This window comes from Prunus dulcis, chromosome 4 (genome assembly GCF_902201215.1).
Source record: "Prunus dulcis chromosome 4, ALMONDv2, whole genome shotgun sequence".
In the NCBI taxonomy this organism is placed as follows: domain Eukaryota; kingdom Viridiplantae; phylum Streptophyta; class Magnoliopsida; order Rosales; family Rosaceae; genus Prunus; species Prunus dulcis.
The window spans coordinates 6,732,321-6,746,508 of record NC_047653.1 but is presented as its reverse complement, the minus strand read 5'-3'; the positions used below and the strand labels follow the sequence as shown (position 1 = coordinate 6,746,508).

At 36.7% G+C, this 14,188-nt stretch overlaps 1 protein-coding gene across 1 annotated transcript; it reads left to right on the top strand.

The window, feature by feature from the left end:
* The first annotated feature begins 11,575 nt into the window (after positions 1-11,575).
* On the top strand, positions 11,576-13,857 carry LOC117625027 (polygalacturonase QRT3). The gene is given in 4 exon segments (XM_034356589.1): positions 11,576-11,823; positions 11,940-12,164; positions 12,654-13,685; positions 13,687-13,857. Coding segments are annotated over 4 exon segments (1,479 nt in total). The 5' UTR covers positions 11,576-11,670; the 3' UTR covers positions 13,756-13,857.
* The last annotated feature ends 331 nt before the right edge of the window (positions 13,858-14,188 follow it).

Genomic DNA, 14,188 nt, shown 5'->3' with positions numbered 1-14,188 from the left:
ATTTGTAATTTACACACATAGTCAGGATGAGAAGAATCTTCAAACCCCTGCAGTTGTTTCATGTAAACCTCTTCGTCAAGATCGCCATGGAGAAGGCGTTCTTGACATCGAGCTGACGCAAAGACCAGCCATTAGTATAAGCCAAACTGAGAATAAGACGAACTGTGGTATGACGTACCACTGGACTGAAAGTTTCATTATAGTCAAAGCCGGACTCTTGACTAAACCCATGTGCCACTAGCCGAGCTTTATAGCGAGAAACTATCCCATCCTAATTTCTTTTGATCTTGTAAATCCACTTAGAGCCAACAATATTTGTATTTGCAGGGCGAGGTACCAAACACCATGTACCCTGCATGGTTAAGGCAGAAATCACTTCCTCCATAGCCTTAATCTAGGCATGGGAGAAAGAAGCCACACGAAATGTAGAAGGCTCATCAAGAGTAGTAGAATCATGCATAGAAGTAAAGCACTGATAATCCTCGAAAGACTTCTGTTGACACAGACCAGATTTGGACCTGGTAGTCATTGGATGTATTTTCCGAGAAGAAGAGAGACTAGAAGAAGAACCAGAATTGACATGATCAATAGGAGGCATATGCTCATCTGACGAAACTGGAAAAGAATCCGCCAGAGTCTGAACCGAAGAAGAAGATGCATCTGGAGGAACGAGATGTGATGGTGCAGCAGGAGAAAACTCGCTATGACAGGGAGAGGAGGAGGGATGATAGGCATGGGAAACAAGATTCTCAGATGAAAGGACAAGAGTGGAAGGTAGATTAATGGAAAGGGATGGAGACACAGAGGACATAATATTGGAGTGTAAAGTGCTGGGATGCTTGAAGGGATAAACAGACTCATCATGGATGACATGGCGAGAGATGACAAATCTATGAGTAGAACAATTATAGCACAAAACACCCTTATAGCCCATAAGATATCCCATGAACACACAAGCAGCAGTACTAGGTTGCAATTTATGAGAATTGGTCTCTCTTAAGCACGGATAAACAGCAGTCCCAAACACACGCAAATATCTGATATCAGGTAATTTTTGCATAAGCCGAAAATAAGGAGATTTATTGGCAAGAACCTTACTAGGCATCTGATTAATGAGATAAGCTGAATGTGCCATTACATGAAACCAAAATTTGTCAGGCATAGAAGCTTCAGTCAAGAGAGTAATGGCAGTCTCTACAAAATGCCTATTTTTTCTTTTAGCAAGTCCATTTTGCTGAGGTGTTTAAGGGCATGAGACTTGATGAACAATGCCATGAGTAGATAAAAAAAATCCTAAAACTGATGACTCATATATTCTCCCCCTCCATCACTTTGAAAGTACTTTACTGAGGCATGAAAGTGATTGATAATAAAGGCAAAAAATTTGCGAAACAGAGAGAACACCTCAGATTTGACACAAAGAGGATATAGCCACAAAAAACCAGTATATTCATCAATGAAGCTGACGACATATCAATAACCATCAACTGATTTACAATGTGCAGGCCCCCATACATCACTATGAATCCTATAAAAAGGAAAAAGTGCCTTATCATGCCTTGCAGAGAAACGTAAATGATGCATTTTACCATTCAAGCAGTAAGAACACATCTGAGATATGGAATCTGAAACTACTGGGAGTTGTGCTTTCCTAAGCATGAGTTGAACAACCTCATTAGTAGGATGACCCAATCGCCTATGCCACAACGAGGAATGAATTTGTTGTCCAAGGAAAGCCATATTTGGCTGCCTATTATCTACATGAGTTGAAGAAGGGATAGAGCATGGGATGGGATACAGGCCACGGTCACTCTGGCCGTGGAACAGAACCCTGTTAGTGACTTTGTCTTGTATAGAAAACCCAAATTGATCAAAAATCATACGGCAATTATTATCCCAGCACAAGTGATACACAGACAAAAGATTGGCCGTAAGCTGAGGCACATGAAAAACAGAAGATAAAGACAGAGAGGAAGTTGTATTGGGAATACGAGCTGAGCCAATATGATCAATGCGCAAACCTTCCCAATTTCCTACTCTGACTTGATCGAAAGAGGTGCAAGGGGAAGCAGAGTCCATGGTTGTCATATGAGGCACCATGTGATGACTTGCCCAGCTATCTGCAATCCAGACAGCATCAGGAGGAAAGAAGCCTGAGCAGCCATGGCAGTGAGGAAGGCAGGTGGTGGAGAACCTTGATAAACATAGTTGGAGCGATAGTAACAATCTAGAGCCCCATGGCCCTTTTTACCACAAATATGACATTCAATTGTGGAAGAGGACCCGTGAGAATTGGTATTCAAATTGTGAAAATAGCAATTGACTGCGGTGTGACCTCACTTGCTGTAGATCTGACACTCAAGAACAACACCACCACCAAACTTAGGAGGACCTTGAAACCTGCCTTGAAAACCACGACCAAAAGGTCTAGAGCCAGAGAATTTGCCTCGGCCACCAGGAGCATGAGAAGAAGATCGACCAAAATGCTGCGAACTCATATAGGCAGTAGGAGGCATTGGAGGAGTTGGAGGAATTGGAAGGAGACCATCACCATGACCAGAACCAGAGAAGGCATGGAAGGAAATAGAAGGAGAGGATTGACTTATCATGCTAACCATAGGCGCATGAGAAGAAAGCACAGGTGCCTCTGCAGCTTGTTCAGCCGCAAGCAATTGATTGCGAAAGTCTTTAAAGGAAAGCGAAGTGTCACGAGCAACCAGGATTGTGGTAATCATATCATACTCAAAAGGAAGGCCATTCAAGGCTGCAATCATCATATCATCGTCGGACACCGAAACACTAGCTATAGCGAGGTGATCGCGGATGTGCTTGAGGCGAAGCAAGGACTTCTCAATTGAGTCAGAGCCTTTCTGTGCAGTCTAAAGCTCGGTTTTGAGATGATTGATACGAGCACAAGAGACTGTGGCATATCGATCCGTCGAATTCATCCATGCATAATGCGCCGTCTTGCAACCGATGACATATTCGAGCGCATCATCAGAAAGCGTGGCGATCAACGATCAACAAGCTAAGAAGTGCTTTGTCAACCTGCACCCAGTCCTTGTAGGCTGCAGTGAGTTCAGAGGTGACACCTTCCTCATCCAAAATTGCGAATTTTCAAAGGAGCAATGTTCGAGCCATCAAAATGGCCAAAGAGATCGTAGTCGTCCAAAACAGACTCAAGTTGATATCGCCACTTCAAGAAGTTATCATCTTTCAACCGGATCTTGATAAGATCGAGAATACCGTCAATCTTAAGATGTGAAGTCGCCATGAAAACAGGAGAGAGAGGAAGCACAGAAATCGCAGATCGAAAAATTGAAGAAATTGCAGAAACGAAGAAACCGAAGAAATTACAGGATTTTAGGTCAGACACGAAGAAAAAACAAAGAAATTGCAGAAGCGAGAGGGTGAAGAAAATTGCAAACTCGAAGAAAATGAAGACAGAATCGAATTGCATAATCAACAAAGGTGAAAGAATGGCAAAATCACGGACGGTACAATAGGTGCAGAAATCAGAGGGAAGAATAGGGTAGCGGAAGCAAAAGATCAGGCCCGCAGAACCACGAAGGGCTCTGATACCATGCTAACCATGGTAGTAGAGACAGAGAAGAAAAGAGTTTACTAGAAGTTTCTAAGAGCATATGAGAAAACTGAATGATGTATTTCTTACTGAATCGTTGCACAGTACAGTATATATATATATATATGTACATCTACTTAGTCTCTTTGCTTAATGAGTAAATAACCATGCTAACAGCTGACAGCTAAGCAAACCAACCTCCTAACAATTCTAATAGCTCTAACCAACTCTAACCATTGGGTAAACAAGAGAGAGATGGATAACCGGAAAAGTGACTTGTGGAGAAGAGAGTGAAGAAGAACTCTAGGAAGAAGAAGATGAAAAGAGCATATGATTTTCAGAAAGCATGTTTTCTTTTTCCCTACGTGAAGGAGGCACTCCTAGGCCTGGAGTGGCCTTGGCTCCCTTATATTTTTATTTTTCCTCTATTATATTATATATAACATATATAATTTGTAATAAATAACTTAAAATTTAAGTTAAGATTTCCTCTAAAACAAATTAGATATGACTCAATTAGAAATATTTAGCTCTAAACATGGAATTATTGAATACTTTTTATATACTTGTATTTTCTATTTCCCCAAAAAAACTTTACAATTCTAGCTCCGCCGTGTATTATTTAAACCGAGGTATGTGAGTTGTATTAGTTAATCAGGTAAGGAGAGTATTAAAAGCCCAATCCGTTTAATATAGTCAGATAATTAAATAATACAAGTTGACACCAAACAATTGATATTGACTATTTACTCATATCCAATGTCTAATACGGTGTACCAAGCATACCTTTTACCTATTATGAAAAAATAGCTAAGCAACTGTTGTGAAGCTTATGCATAATACTGAGATGGACAAGCTGGTTTGGTTAGCAACTGCAAGGGGCTAATGACTCAAATTGGAAGGATTAGGCCTAATCATGTTTATAGGGAGGGGAACTCTGTCCCTGAAAACAGAGGTAACTTCCTCCTCTGCAATTGCGAAAATAGGAAAAATTCCTGCATATAAGGTCTTACAGATCCTTTAATTAATTTGTTTTTATTTTTTTCGTTAAACAACTTATTCACTTTTGTTCTTACAATTCAATTCCTTTTCTCTTTTAAGGCAACAACATCTCAATCGGAATGGTTGCAGGTTGAACGGTAATCACATACTTTCTCCTATTTGGGACGGTATTTCCGTGCGTATGCTATTGTAAATAGGAATGCCTTAGTCGTGCACAGTAACAAAGCCAGGACACTTGGATGAGAGAATAACAGATATATATATATATATATATATTTTCTCATATGCATACGTCCATACATTATTACCTTTAATAAATATAAAAATGTGAGCTGATTTTCTCTTTTACTTGAAAACTCCAAGTATTTCTTTTTCCATGGAACTGTTTTTTTTCTTTTCTTTTGTGAGCTATTTGTTTTAGTATTTGAGGTGCACATCATTTTGAATTCAGGCAGCAAGAACACTGAAGGCGTATCCACAGATCCTGATGATTGGGAATCGAGCTAATGGGCTTTGCTCACAATTTGGGATCAAGAATTAGTGGTTAGAGCATTAGTGGATTGATACATGAGCCTCTGGGTGTTATGCAAGAGCATTAGTGGTTAGAGATATGCAAACACTCATCTTTCAGGCCTTCTCTAATCTCTGGTATTGCGTGCAGGAGCAATACGAAAAACGGCGGAAACTTCTCCTCGGCTCCCCTCTACAGGTGCATGAAGTGATCTAAATCCTGTTTCACTGATCTTTCCACTCAGAAGAATAACAACAGAATAAATAAAGAGATAAATCATTATGTTAGGAACATGGTTATGCAATCTGTTGCTACCTGTTCATCTAATTTTTGACACTATAATTGAGATGCCGGAACTTTCACGATTGACAGGCTGTGATCTTTGTCTCCACGTAGGTGTTACTATTCATTCCTCTATGATTTGATGGCATATTTGTTCTTCTGGTCTTCACACTCTATATGTGAAGTTAGAATATTGTGAATTTTTAATGATTCTTAATTTAACTTGTAAATGAATAGGAAGACTACTTTATTGCTGCCATGGTTCGAACGAAGGAATAAAGTTAGCCAAGAAGTTTATGACAGATTGCATTGTCCATAGAGTTCATCCTGCAACTCAGATTAGGAAGATTAAAAGGATGAATCAAGTGATAGATGGTGTTGGGGCATTGTGTTTCTGAAATGAGAGTTGATATTTGTACCATATTTACTGCCCATATTGTCTACAGGAACTCAGATCTTCTCCCAAACTAACCTTAACCTAGCCTTTCAAGAACGTGGCATTATGTAATTAAAATTTGATGGCAGGGTTGACAATGTTTAGCCATTTGCTTTCTCCAATTTTGGTATGATTGTATTCCATACCCAACTTTTGTTGAAGAATATAAGTACCACATCGGAAAGTTCACCAAATAAATCACAACTTATAAAAGTGGTTCCACTCCTAATAAAATCGAGACATTTTGTGATAAAATCCCACACTTACTGGACTTTGTAGGTGATTGAGTTGGTAACAATATCGGTCGACAGGCCCGTCTCTTTGAATTCAACTACTTTATCTCCCCAGCTTGATTTTTTTCCGTCCACCTCTATTCATTACAATTTATAGCTAATATCTAAGTGTGGTTTGGAATTCAAAGGCAGCAGCAGCCATGTCTCTGCATGTTTTCACTAAAAAAATTACCTCGTTAAAGTATAAAGACAACATAAAAAGGCATGCTCAATTTTCATTATTAAAAAAAAAAAAGGTGCGTGCTCAATGCCAAATTTTTTTCACCTTACATGAAAATTTCCATTATGAGTAAACTATTTTGCGAAGTTTATAAAATTTCCGATATTAAGGTAGCGTGCTCAATGCCAAAAAAATTTCAACTCTCTTATATTAGACATGGACCTATTGGGCTTTGCACAAAATTTGGCATCAATAAGGTGACACGATCCTATTTCCTTCCCCCTCCTCCTTTATCATCTCTGGGTGCTGTGCCTGTGCCCGAGCATTTTGTTGGAGAGATGCAAAAACCTCATCTCCCCGACTAAACTAATCTCTAGTATTGTGTGCAGGAGCAATACGAAAAACTGCGGAAACGTCTCATCGGCTCTCCTCTAGAGGTGCATAAAGTGATCTAAATCATGTTTCACTGATCTTGCACTCAATAGAATAATAACAGAATAGATAGATACATCATTATATTTGTTACATGGTTATGAAATCTGTTTGCCAGCTGAGCTGTTCTATTGCTGCTCCGGCTCCGATCGAAGGAATGAGGTTAGCCAGGAAGATTGTGACAGACTGCATTGTCCATAGAGTTCATCCTGCATTTCAGTTCAAGAAGTTTATGATGAATCCAGTGATTGATGGTGTTGTGGCTTGGCGTTTCTGAATTATTATATATAAAGTACTTATCAAAACAGAACTGTACTATGGTGACGTTGCAAATATTAGGGAGACTTCTTCGTTAGTATTGTTATTGTCTGTATTATCAACACTGAACGGTAGTTTATTTTTAACATGTTAGTTTGTTGCGCTGTGGAAATTAGTATTTTCGATGTCTTTAATTGTACTCATCTAATGAAGTTTATGTTTGATTATAAGAACATTGAATGAAAGTATGATTTGTCACGTCTCATTGAATGATTGTACATTATGTATGCTTCGATGAATCCACCAATGGAAATAATTGGGTATTCAAGATTCACCAACACTAAAGACCATTCTATTTGCGCATCAATTCAGCGGAATCGATCAAATTGATCGATCCAAATCATAATGGTCCGTTTTTTCTGGTTTCGATTAATAATTTTAAAACAAAAAAATTAAATGGTTTAATACCGAATTGGACTGCAATAGTTTGATTTCGGTTCAGATTTAAGCTTTTGCAAACTAGTCTAACTCCTTAATTCTACCTATTCATAATAGGTTGAACAACGTAAAAAAGGATGCACCAACGCACATACATGTAGGGATGGATAATATAAAAAGGATGCACCATTCTGCACAATCCGTACATGGAATAATATAAAAATACCATAATCGAAGGTTTAACAAAATTAAAATAATATATAAGTCAAAAATATATTAACTTTATTGTCCACCTATATTATAATACATGTACAAACTATATCACGTGATTGTATTACCATATTATTAATTTAACATAGGTGCTTTTTTCCTCAGTTTTAAGCTCATGCGTATTATTACACATTAAAAAATTTCATTATTTTGGTGATACTGAGTCAGCCTACTAGATAATTTGACTTTTTTTTTTAGGTGTTTGGGGGTTTTGAATCTCCATCCACATGGAGTAAGGTGGAAGAGCTCAACGGACGGTGGATAATTTGACTTTTTTTAATGCCCATTTTACCCCCAGAACAAAAATGGGAAAGTCTGCGCCAATTCTGTATGTGGAACGGTTTTCTGATTTTGCCGTGTGGTTTCATAGCCAGGGTTTCAAAACTCGAAAAAAAAACAACAGAGACCATGGACAAGAACGAGAACGATGTCATTGAGCAGTAGGAAGACAAGTCGAAGCCGATGAACGACAACGACAATGCAAAGGTCGATCAAATGGAAATCAACGATAAGTTTGCCCCTCCTTGGGATAGCAGAAATGTTTCTAAATTTGGTTCATTCTCTGTGGCCTTCCATGAAAGCAGAGGTAACTTCCTACTTTGTACTTAGGGCTTCATCTATTCAAGTATAATGTAAGTAAAAATAAAATACATATTATATCAATCAGATCGGATCATTATCTAATTGGATTAGGCCAATTTCAGATTTTTCCTATTAACTTAATAGGTTAACCAATTCGAAACATAATCGAATTATTGAATTATGCCACTAGATCTATCTCCTATTAATTACATCTAATTCGAATCAAAATCCGATCTATTGACACCTCAACCAACAGCAGACCCAGTTAATGATTAATTCTTCAAATGGCAGACTATGGATTAGGGGTGCACATAGTTTGTGTTGTGATTAATTAATTCTAAGTGAATAGCCACCTGCGCCACACAAACATATATAATTGAGTTGTGATTAATTAATTCTAAGGAAATACCCACATGCGCTAGCGCTACCCACACATGTATAATTGACTTCACAAATATGATATATATATAGTGTTATGGCTAATTAAGGCCAATTATATAATTTGAAAAAATGATTAGAGCAGATAATTGTAATAATGCCAAATATATATATATTTATGCTAATTAAGGATTTCAGTGATCTTCATGATATGATATGATGTCCGCCAACAAATTGAATATATAGCTTGTTGCTATGAAAATCGCATGTGTATAAGCTATAACATTAAACTATCCTCAATCCATAATATACATACATAAATATATAGGAAGAGTATATGGTGTTTCTACATATATAATACTCCAAAGACTCTGAATTAACGAATTCATAGTTGTGATGAATTAATTTTTCAAAGGGAAGACTCCGGATTAACGGATGCACATAGTTTGTGTTGTGATGAATTAATTATAATGCTCGGTTTTTTTAGTTTTGATCAATAAAAAAGATCAAACAACTTAATACCGAGTTGGACTGTAATGATTTGATTCGAGTGATTCAGATTGTTTCAACTTTTTGGTTGACTTATGTCCCTGAGGAAAATTTTGCACATGTCCACCGTACTCAGGGGCGGAGCTAGAATTGTAAAAATGGGAGGGCCGAAGTAGAAAATACAAGTATATAAAACACCTAAGTATTCAATATTTACATGTTTAGAGCTAAATATTTCTGATTGAGTCATGTCTAATTTGTTTTAGAGGAAATTTTAACTTAAATTATAAATTGTTTATTACAAATTCTATATATCATATTTAATATAATAAAGAAGTGATAAAAAATAGGGCTCTTTAGTTTTAACCCATAAAAAACTTAACTAATTTGGAAGAAAGATAATTAATTTTGCTTAATTGATATAAAACCAAAGCTACCTAATTTTACCAAAAGGACATCCAACAACCCTAAAATTACTACATGTGTCATTGTGCTTAACTGTCAAATACAGTTTATTTAAGGGTAGAATTGTCTTATCAGTTATTATTTTTTACCTGGCCCAACGAATCTGGGCCTCTCTTTGGGCTAATCCAAAATAGTAGTTTTTTCTTAGGTACTAAAACTGAAATCAAAATATCCAATATCTTACAAACTAATTAATAAAGTTAATTATGTCTAAAACCTAATTTTTCTTAAAAAATATGGGGGGGTCAGGGCCACTCCAGGTCTAGGAGTGGCTCTGCATCCGTACTCCTATTAGAATGACTCCATTTACAATTTTTTCTTTGTACTCTTTTTATCCTTGATCTAATAAACTTCAATTGCCTTTTATAAAAAATTAAAAAAAGAGTATTATATACTAAATAAAATGAGGGTACTTCTTTAACCTTTTAATAAATCCACTCTCGTCCCATCGAATTTTCATAAAATTTATATACATATACTAAAAGACCTAATCAATGGTCATATTTGTCAATTTAGCAGACATAAATTAATATGTCAAATTTTGTTATAAGAAGAATAAGAATATTACTTATTGAGATCATTCTAACACACAACTTTTTATCATAACAAGTTTTGAAGGAGACGTGGAAGTCATAATTCCATTAATGTGAGTTAGTACGTCACAACCAGATCCTCCATGCCCAAGACTGCAAGAGGTAGCAGCAAAGATATAGACGTATTTCAAGTCTCAACCACCTCCATAATTGTTGTAATTAAATCCAATCTAACTTTTTGTATGTTTTTCTGTGGAACAAAACTGTAAAAGAAGTCTCTTTAGTGCATGCTTCGTTTGCAGGAAAAAAAAAAAACGAGAAAGAAGGGAAAAGCAAAACTCAACCAAAGGTTTTCTAAAGGATTCTGATCATCACTTTCCTAAAAAGCTAAGCATGGCTGTCTGCATATGTGCTTTAAGATTGTGGAATATAAGGATTAAGAAATAAAAGGATTTAGATTTTCAAACGATTTAGAAAATATTCAAATTATAATATACAATAAATTTGTGAGGGAGAGTGGGATGTTAGGATTGTAATAGGTTTAAGGTTTGATTTCCTCCGATGTAACCCAAAGAAGAAATTGTTAAAGAACTTAATTAACCTTCCCTTCGAACACCCTATGAAACAGTAACTAGATTGGTTGGATTTTGAGTTGTTGCAACGCCAAATAAACATTCTAATTACACTATAATGTATCATTTGGATAGAAGAATTCATCAAAAGACACTTCAAATTTATGAAATCTCAATTATAAAACTGTAATTAAACTTTCTAGATTTGATGAAATATGTTTTGTTTTACTAGTACTAAATCTGATGAAATATACAGATTTTACATTCGGAAAATAGACATTTATAGTTTTTTTTTGTCATTCTCTATAAGGAGGTTAAATGGGAGTTGCCTTAAGATTGTCTTCTATGTGAATTCACTTTTCCAGGGCAGGGTTATTAGTTTGTCTCTTTTCATATATTGAGTTGCCTTAAGATTGTTTTCTATGTGAATTCACTTTTCCACGGTGGTGCTACCATGTGCTAGACCTTTATTTACTGGGTAATTCTCCATTTTAAATTCCTAACTTCTCTTCTTTCTTCCATTCATCCATTGATAATAAAGTATCATTTATTGATATTTTTTGGTTAATGAAAGTTCCATCATATTTCTTGCTTTCAAAGGTTGCTAGCAATTTAACCAACCAAACAAATGGTGATAATAGTAATAATAACACAACATAAATTTGAACGACAACAACAATATTATATAATAAATAAATTCGACGACAGATAATTAACAACCATAAAACTAATAACCGAAAGGGAGACCGAAATTTTGTTCCTTTCCTTTCTTCTTTTCCCCTTATTCTTTTTTCTAAAATATACCTTTTATTTTTTGTATAATTCTTTTGTTAGGCTCAAAACTATATAAATATCAAGACCCCAAAACACCCCCAACCAAATTTTATATTCTCTCTCTCTCTCTCTCTCTGTGTGAAAGGAGGCCAAAGAAACAGGGGAGAGCAGCATATACAGCAGCTCTCTCTGTATTGTGCAGTTGAAAGAGCATGAGGCCCATCCCATCAGCAGCATTGTGTTTCTTCTTCTTCTTCTTCTTGGTAGAAGAAGCTAAATGTTCTTCTTACAGGCAACAAATGCTGTCAGCATTCAATCATTCCAAGCTGCCCTTTTCACTGGCTCAAGCTTCAAATGTCACAAGGGTATGAGATATATATAGATATTGTTCATTTCACTTGTTTTATTTATTTATTTAACTTGGTTTTAAAATTAAGTTTAATTAGTTACTTAATGTGTGGTGTTATGTATTGTTAATTAGAATGGGAGGGTGTTTTACCCAATCGGGTACGGGGCAGATCCGACTGGAGCAGAGGACAGCACAGCTGCCCTACTCAAAGCGGTGGAGGAGGCTTTTCAACTGAAATCCGGGCTTGAATTGCTGCCTGGAATCACTGACCTGGGAGGCGTTGTTATTGATCTTCAAGGTGGAAATTACAAAATCAGCCAACCTCTAAGGTTCCCATCAGGTGCTGGCAATGTTGTGGTCAGTCTCTCTCTCTCTCTCTCTCCTCTCTCTCCCTCATTGTCTGCGTCATGGTGTTGTTGGACAACAGTAAGAATCAACTCTCTCTCGGATACGGCCAATAAATTTAGATATAAAAATTATAATATATATTTACAGTCTTTGGCCGTCAAAACTAAACCGTGTCAAAGGTCAAAAAATGAAATATTTATAATTACTAATGGAAATTACAATTGTCTTTTGAGAAATAAAATATATAGAAATTAACCCCTAAATAAAGAAAAAAAAATATAAGCTTTTGACGAAATGGGTTTGTGCCACGTCGCCATTTTGTAGTTTGTGCACCGACTTTTAGAGCTTTCTTTTCATGTCAGAGTCAGACAGTCATTTCTTTATTTTATTTTATGGTACATAATACTTTTTACTATTACTTTTTCATAGACAAATTAACCTTTTCCTTTTTCCCAATAATTTTTAATTAATTAAATTATTGTAATTTTCATTATTTAGGTACAAGGAGGATCTCTACGAGGCTCATCCACATTTCCAGGGGACCGCCATCTCATTGAACTATGGTCACCAAGTTCCCAAAAACTCAAACAAAAAGCCACCATCGCCAGCAATGCCTTCTTCTTTGACAAAGCCCAAAACAATAATAATGTAGGCATCTACTATGAGGACATCACATTCAGAGACATTCTCTTCGATTCAAGCTTCAGAGGAGGAGGCATTTTCGTCGTGGATTCGGCCCGAATTCGAATAACCAACTGCTTCTTCCTCCACTTCACAACCGAAGGCATTTTAGTCCAAAAAGGCCACGAGACCTTCATATCAAACACCTTCTTGGGGCAGCACTCAACGGTTGGAGGAGACAAAGGTGAGAGGGATTTTACAGGCACTGCCATTGACCTTGCCAGCAATGACAATGCCATTACTGACGTTGTAATATTCTCGGCTGCTATTGGTATTATGCTGAGGGGCCAGGCAAACGTGGTCACTGGGGTACATTGCTATAATAAGGCCACAGGGTTTGGTGGCATAGGCATTTTGGTAAAATTGGCAGGAAACTCTCAAACCAGATTGGATAATTGCTACTTGGATTTCAATGCCATAGTCTTGGAAGACCCAGTTCAAGTTCATGTGACAAATGGGTTCTTCTTAGGTGATGCAAATATAGTCTTAAAATCTGTCAATGGCAAGGTTTTTGGGCTAAATATTGTGAACAACATGTTTACAGGGAGCTCACAGGTTCCAATAGTCCAACTAGAGGGGCAGTTTGGGGATATTGATCAAGTGGTGATTGATCAGAACAATGTGGTTGGGATGGGGTTGAAATCAACGGTGGGGAGATTGAATGTGGAGGGCAATGGGACCAAATGGGTGGCTGATTTTTCATCTGTTTTGGTGTTTCCCAACAGGATTAATAATTTCCAGTACTCATTTTATACAAAAGGGGAGGACAAGTTCACAGCTCATGCTGTGACAAATGTGTCAAACAATGTGGTGGTTGTGGAGAGTGAGAAGGTGGTAAATGGTGTGGTTTCTCTGGTTGTTCACCAGTAGACCTAATTCATATATATGGTTGGAGGTAGATTTCCCAAAATGTATGTAACAGATGAGAAGTTGGATGCATTTATTTATTTATTGCTTGTTATGATACTGGCCTGAGAATGTGATTATAAGAAAGAAATGAAATACCAAACTTTCTCTACTATCCAAATAACATGGTTGAAGAATGTAAGTTCGAAAACTTGACAAAATAATATACAACGTATAATAAATGATTTTACAACGAATAACACCGAGATCGCTTGTAATAAAATTTCATACTCGTTAAGGTGGTTAAGTTTTTATTTTAATTTCTTTAGCATTAGTTTATGTTGGTGGTCACTGTGATGTTCCTTTCTTGGATTTTAGCTCCTTGACCAGTGAATTGTCAAAGCTTGGTTGAATTGCCCAAGGCAACTACTCTAATTAGAATACTACCAAATAAAAGACAGGCACTCTACGTTGGAAGAAGGTTGTCGGAGTTGGGAAAAGGACTT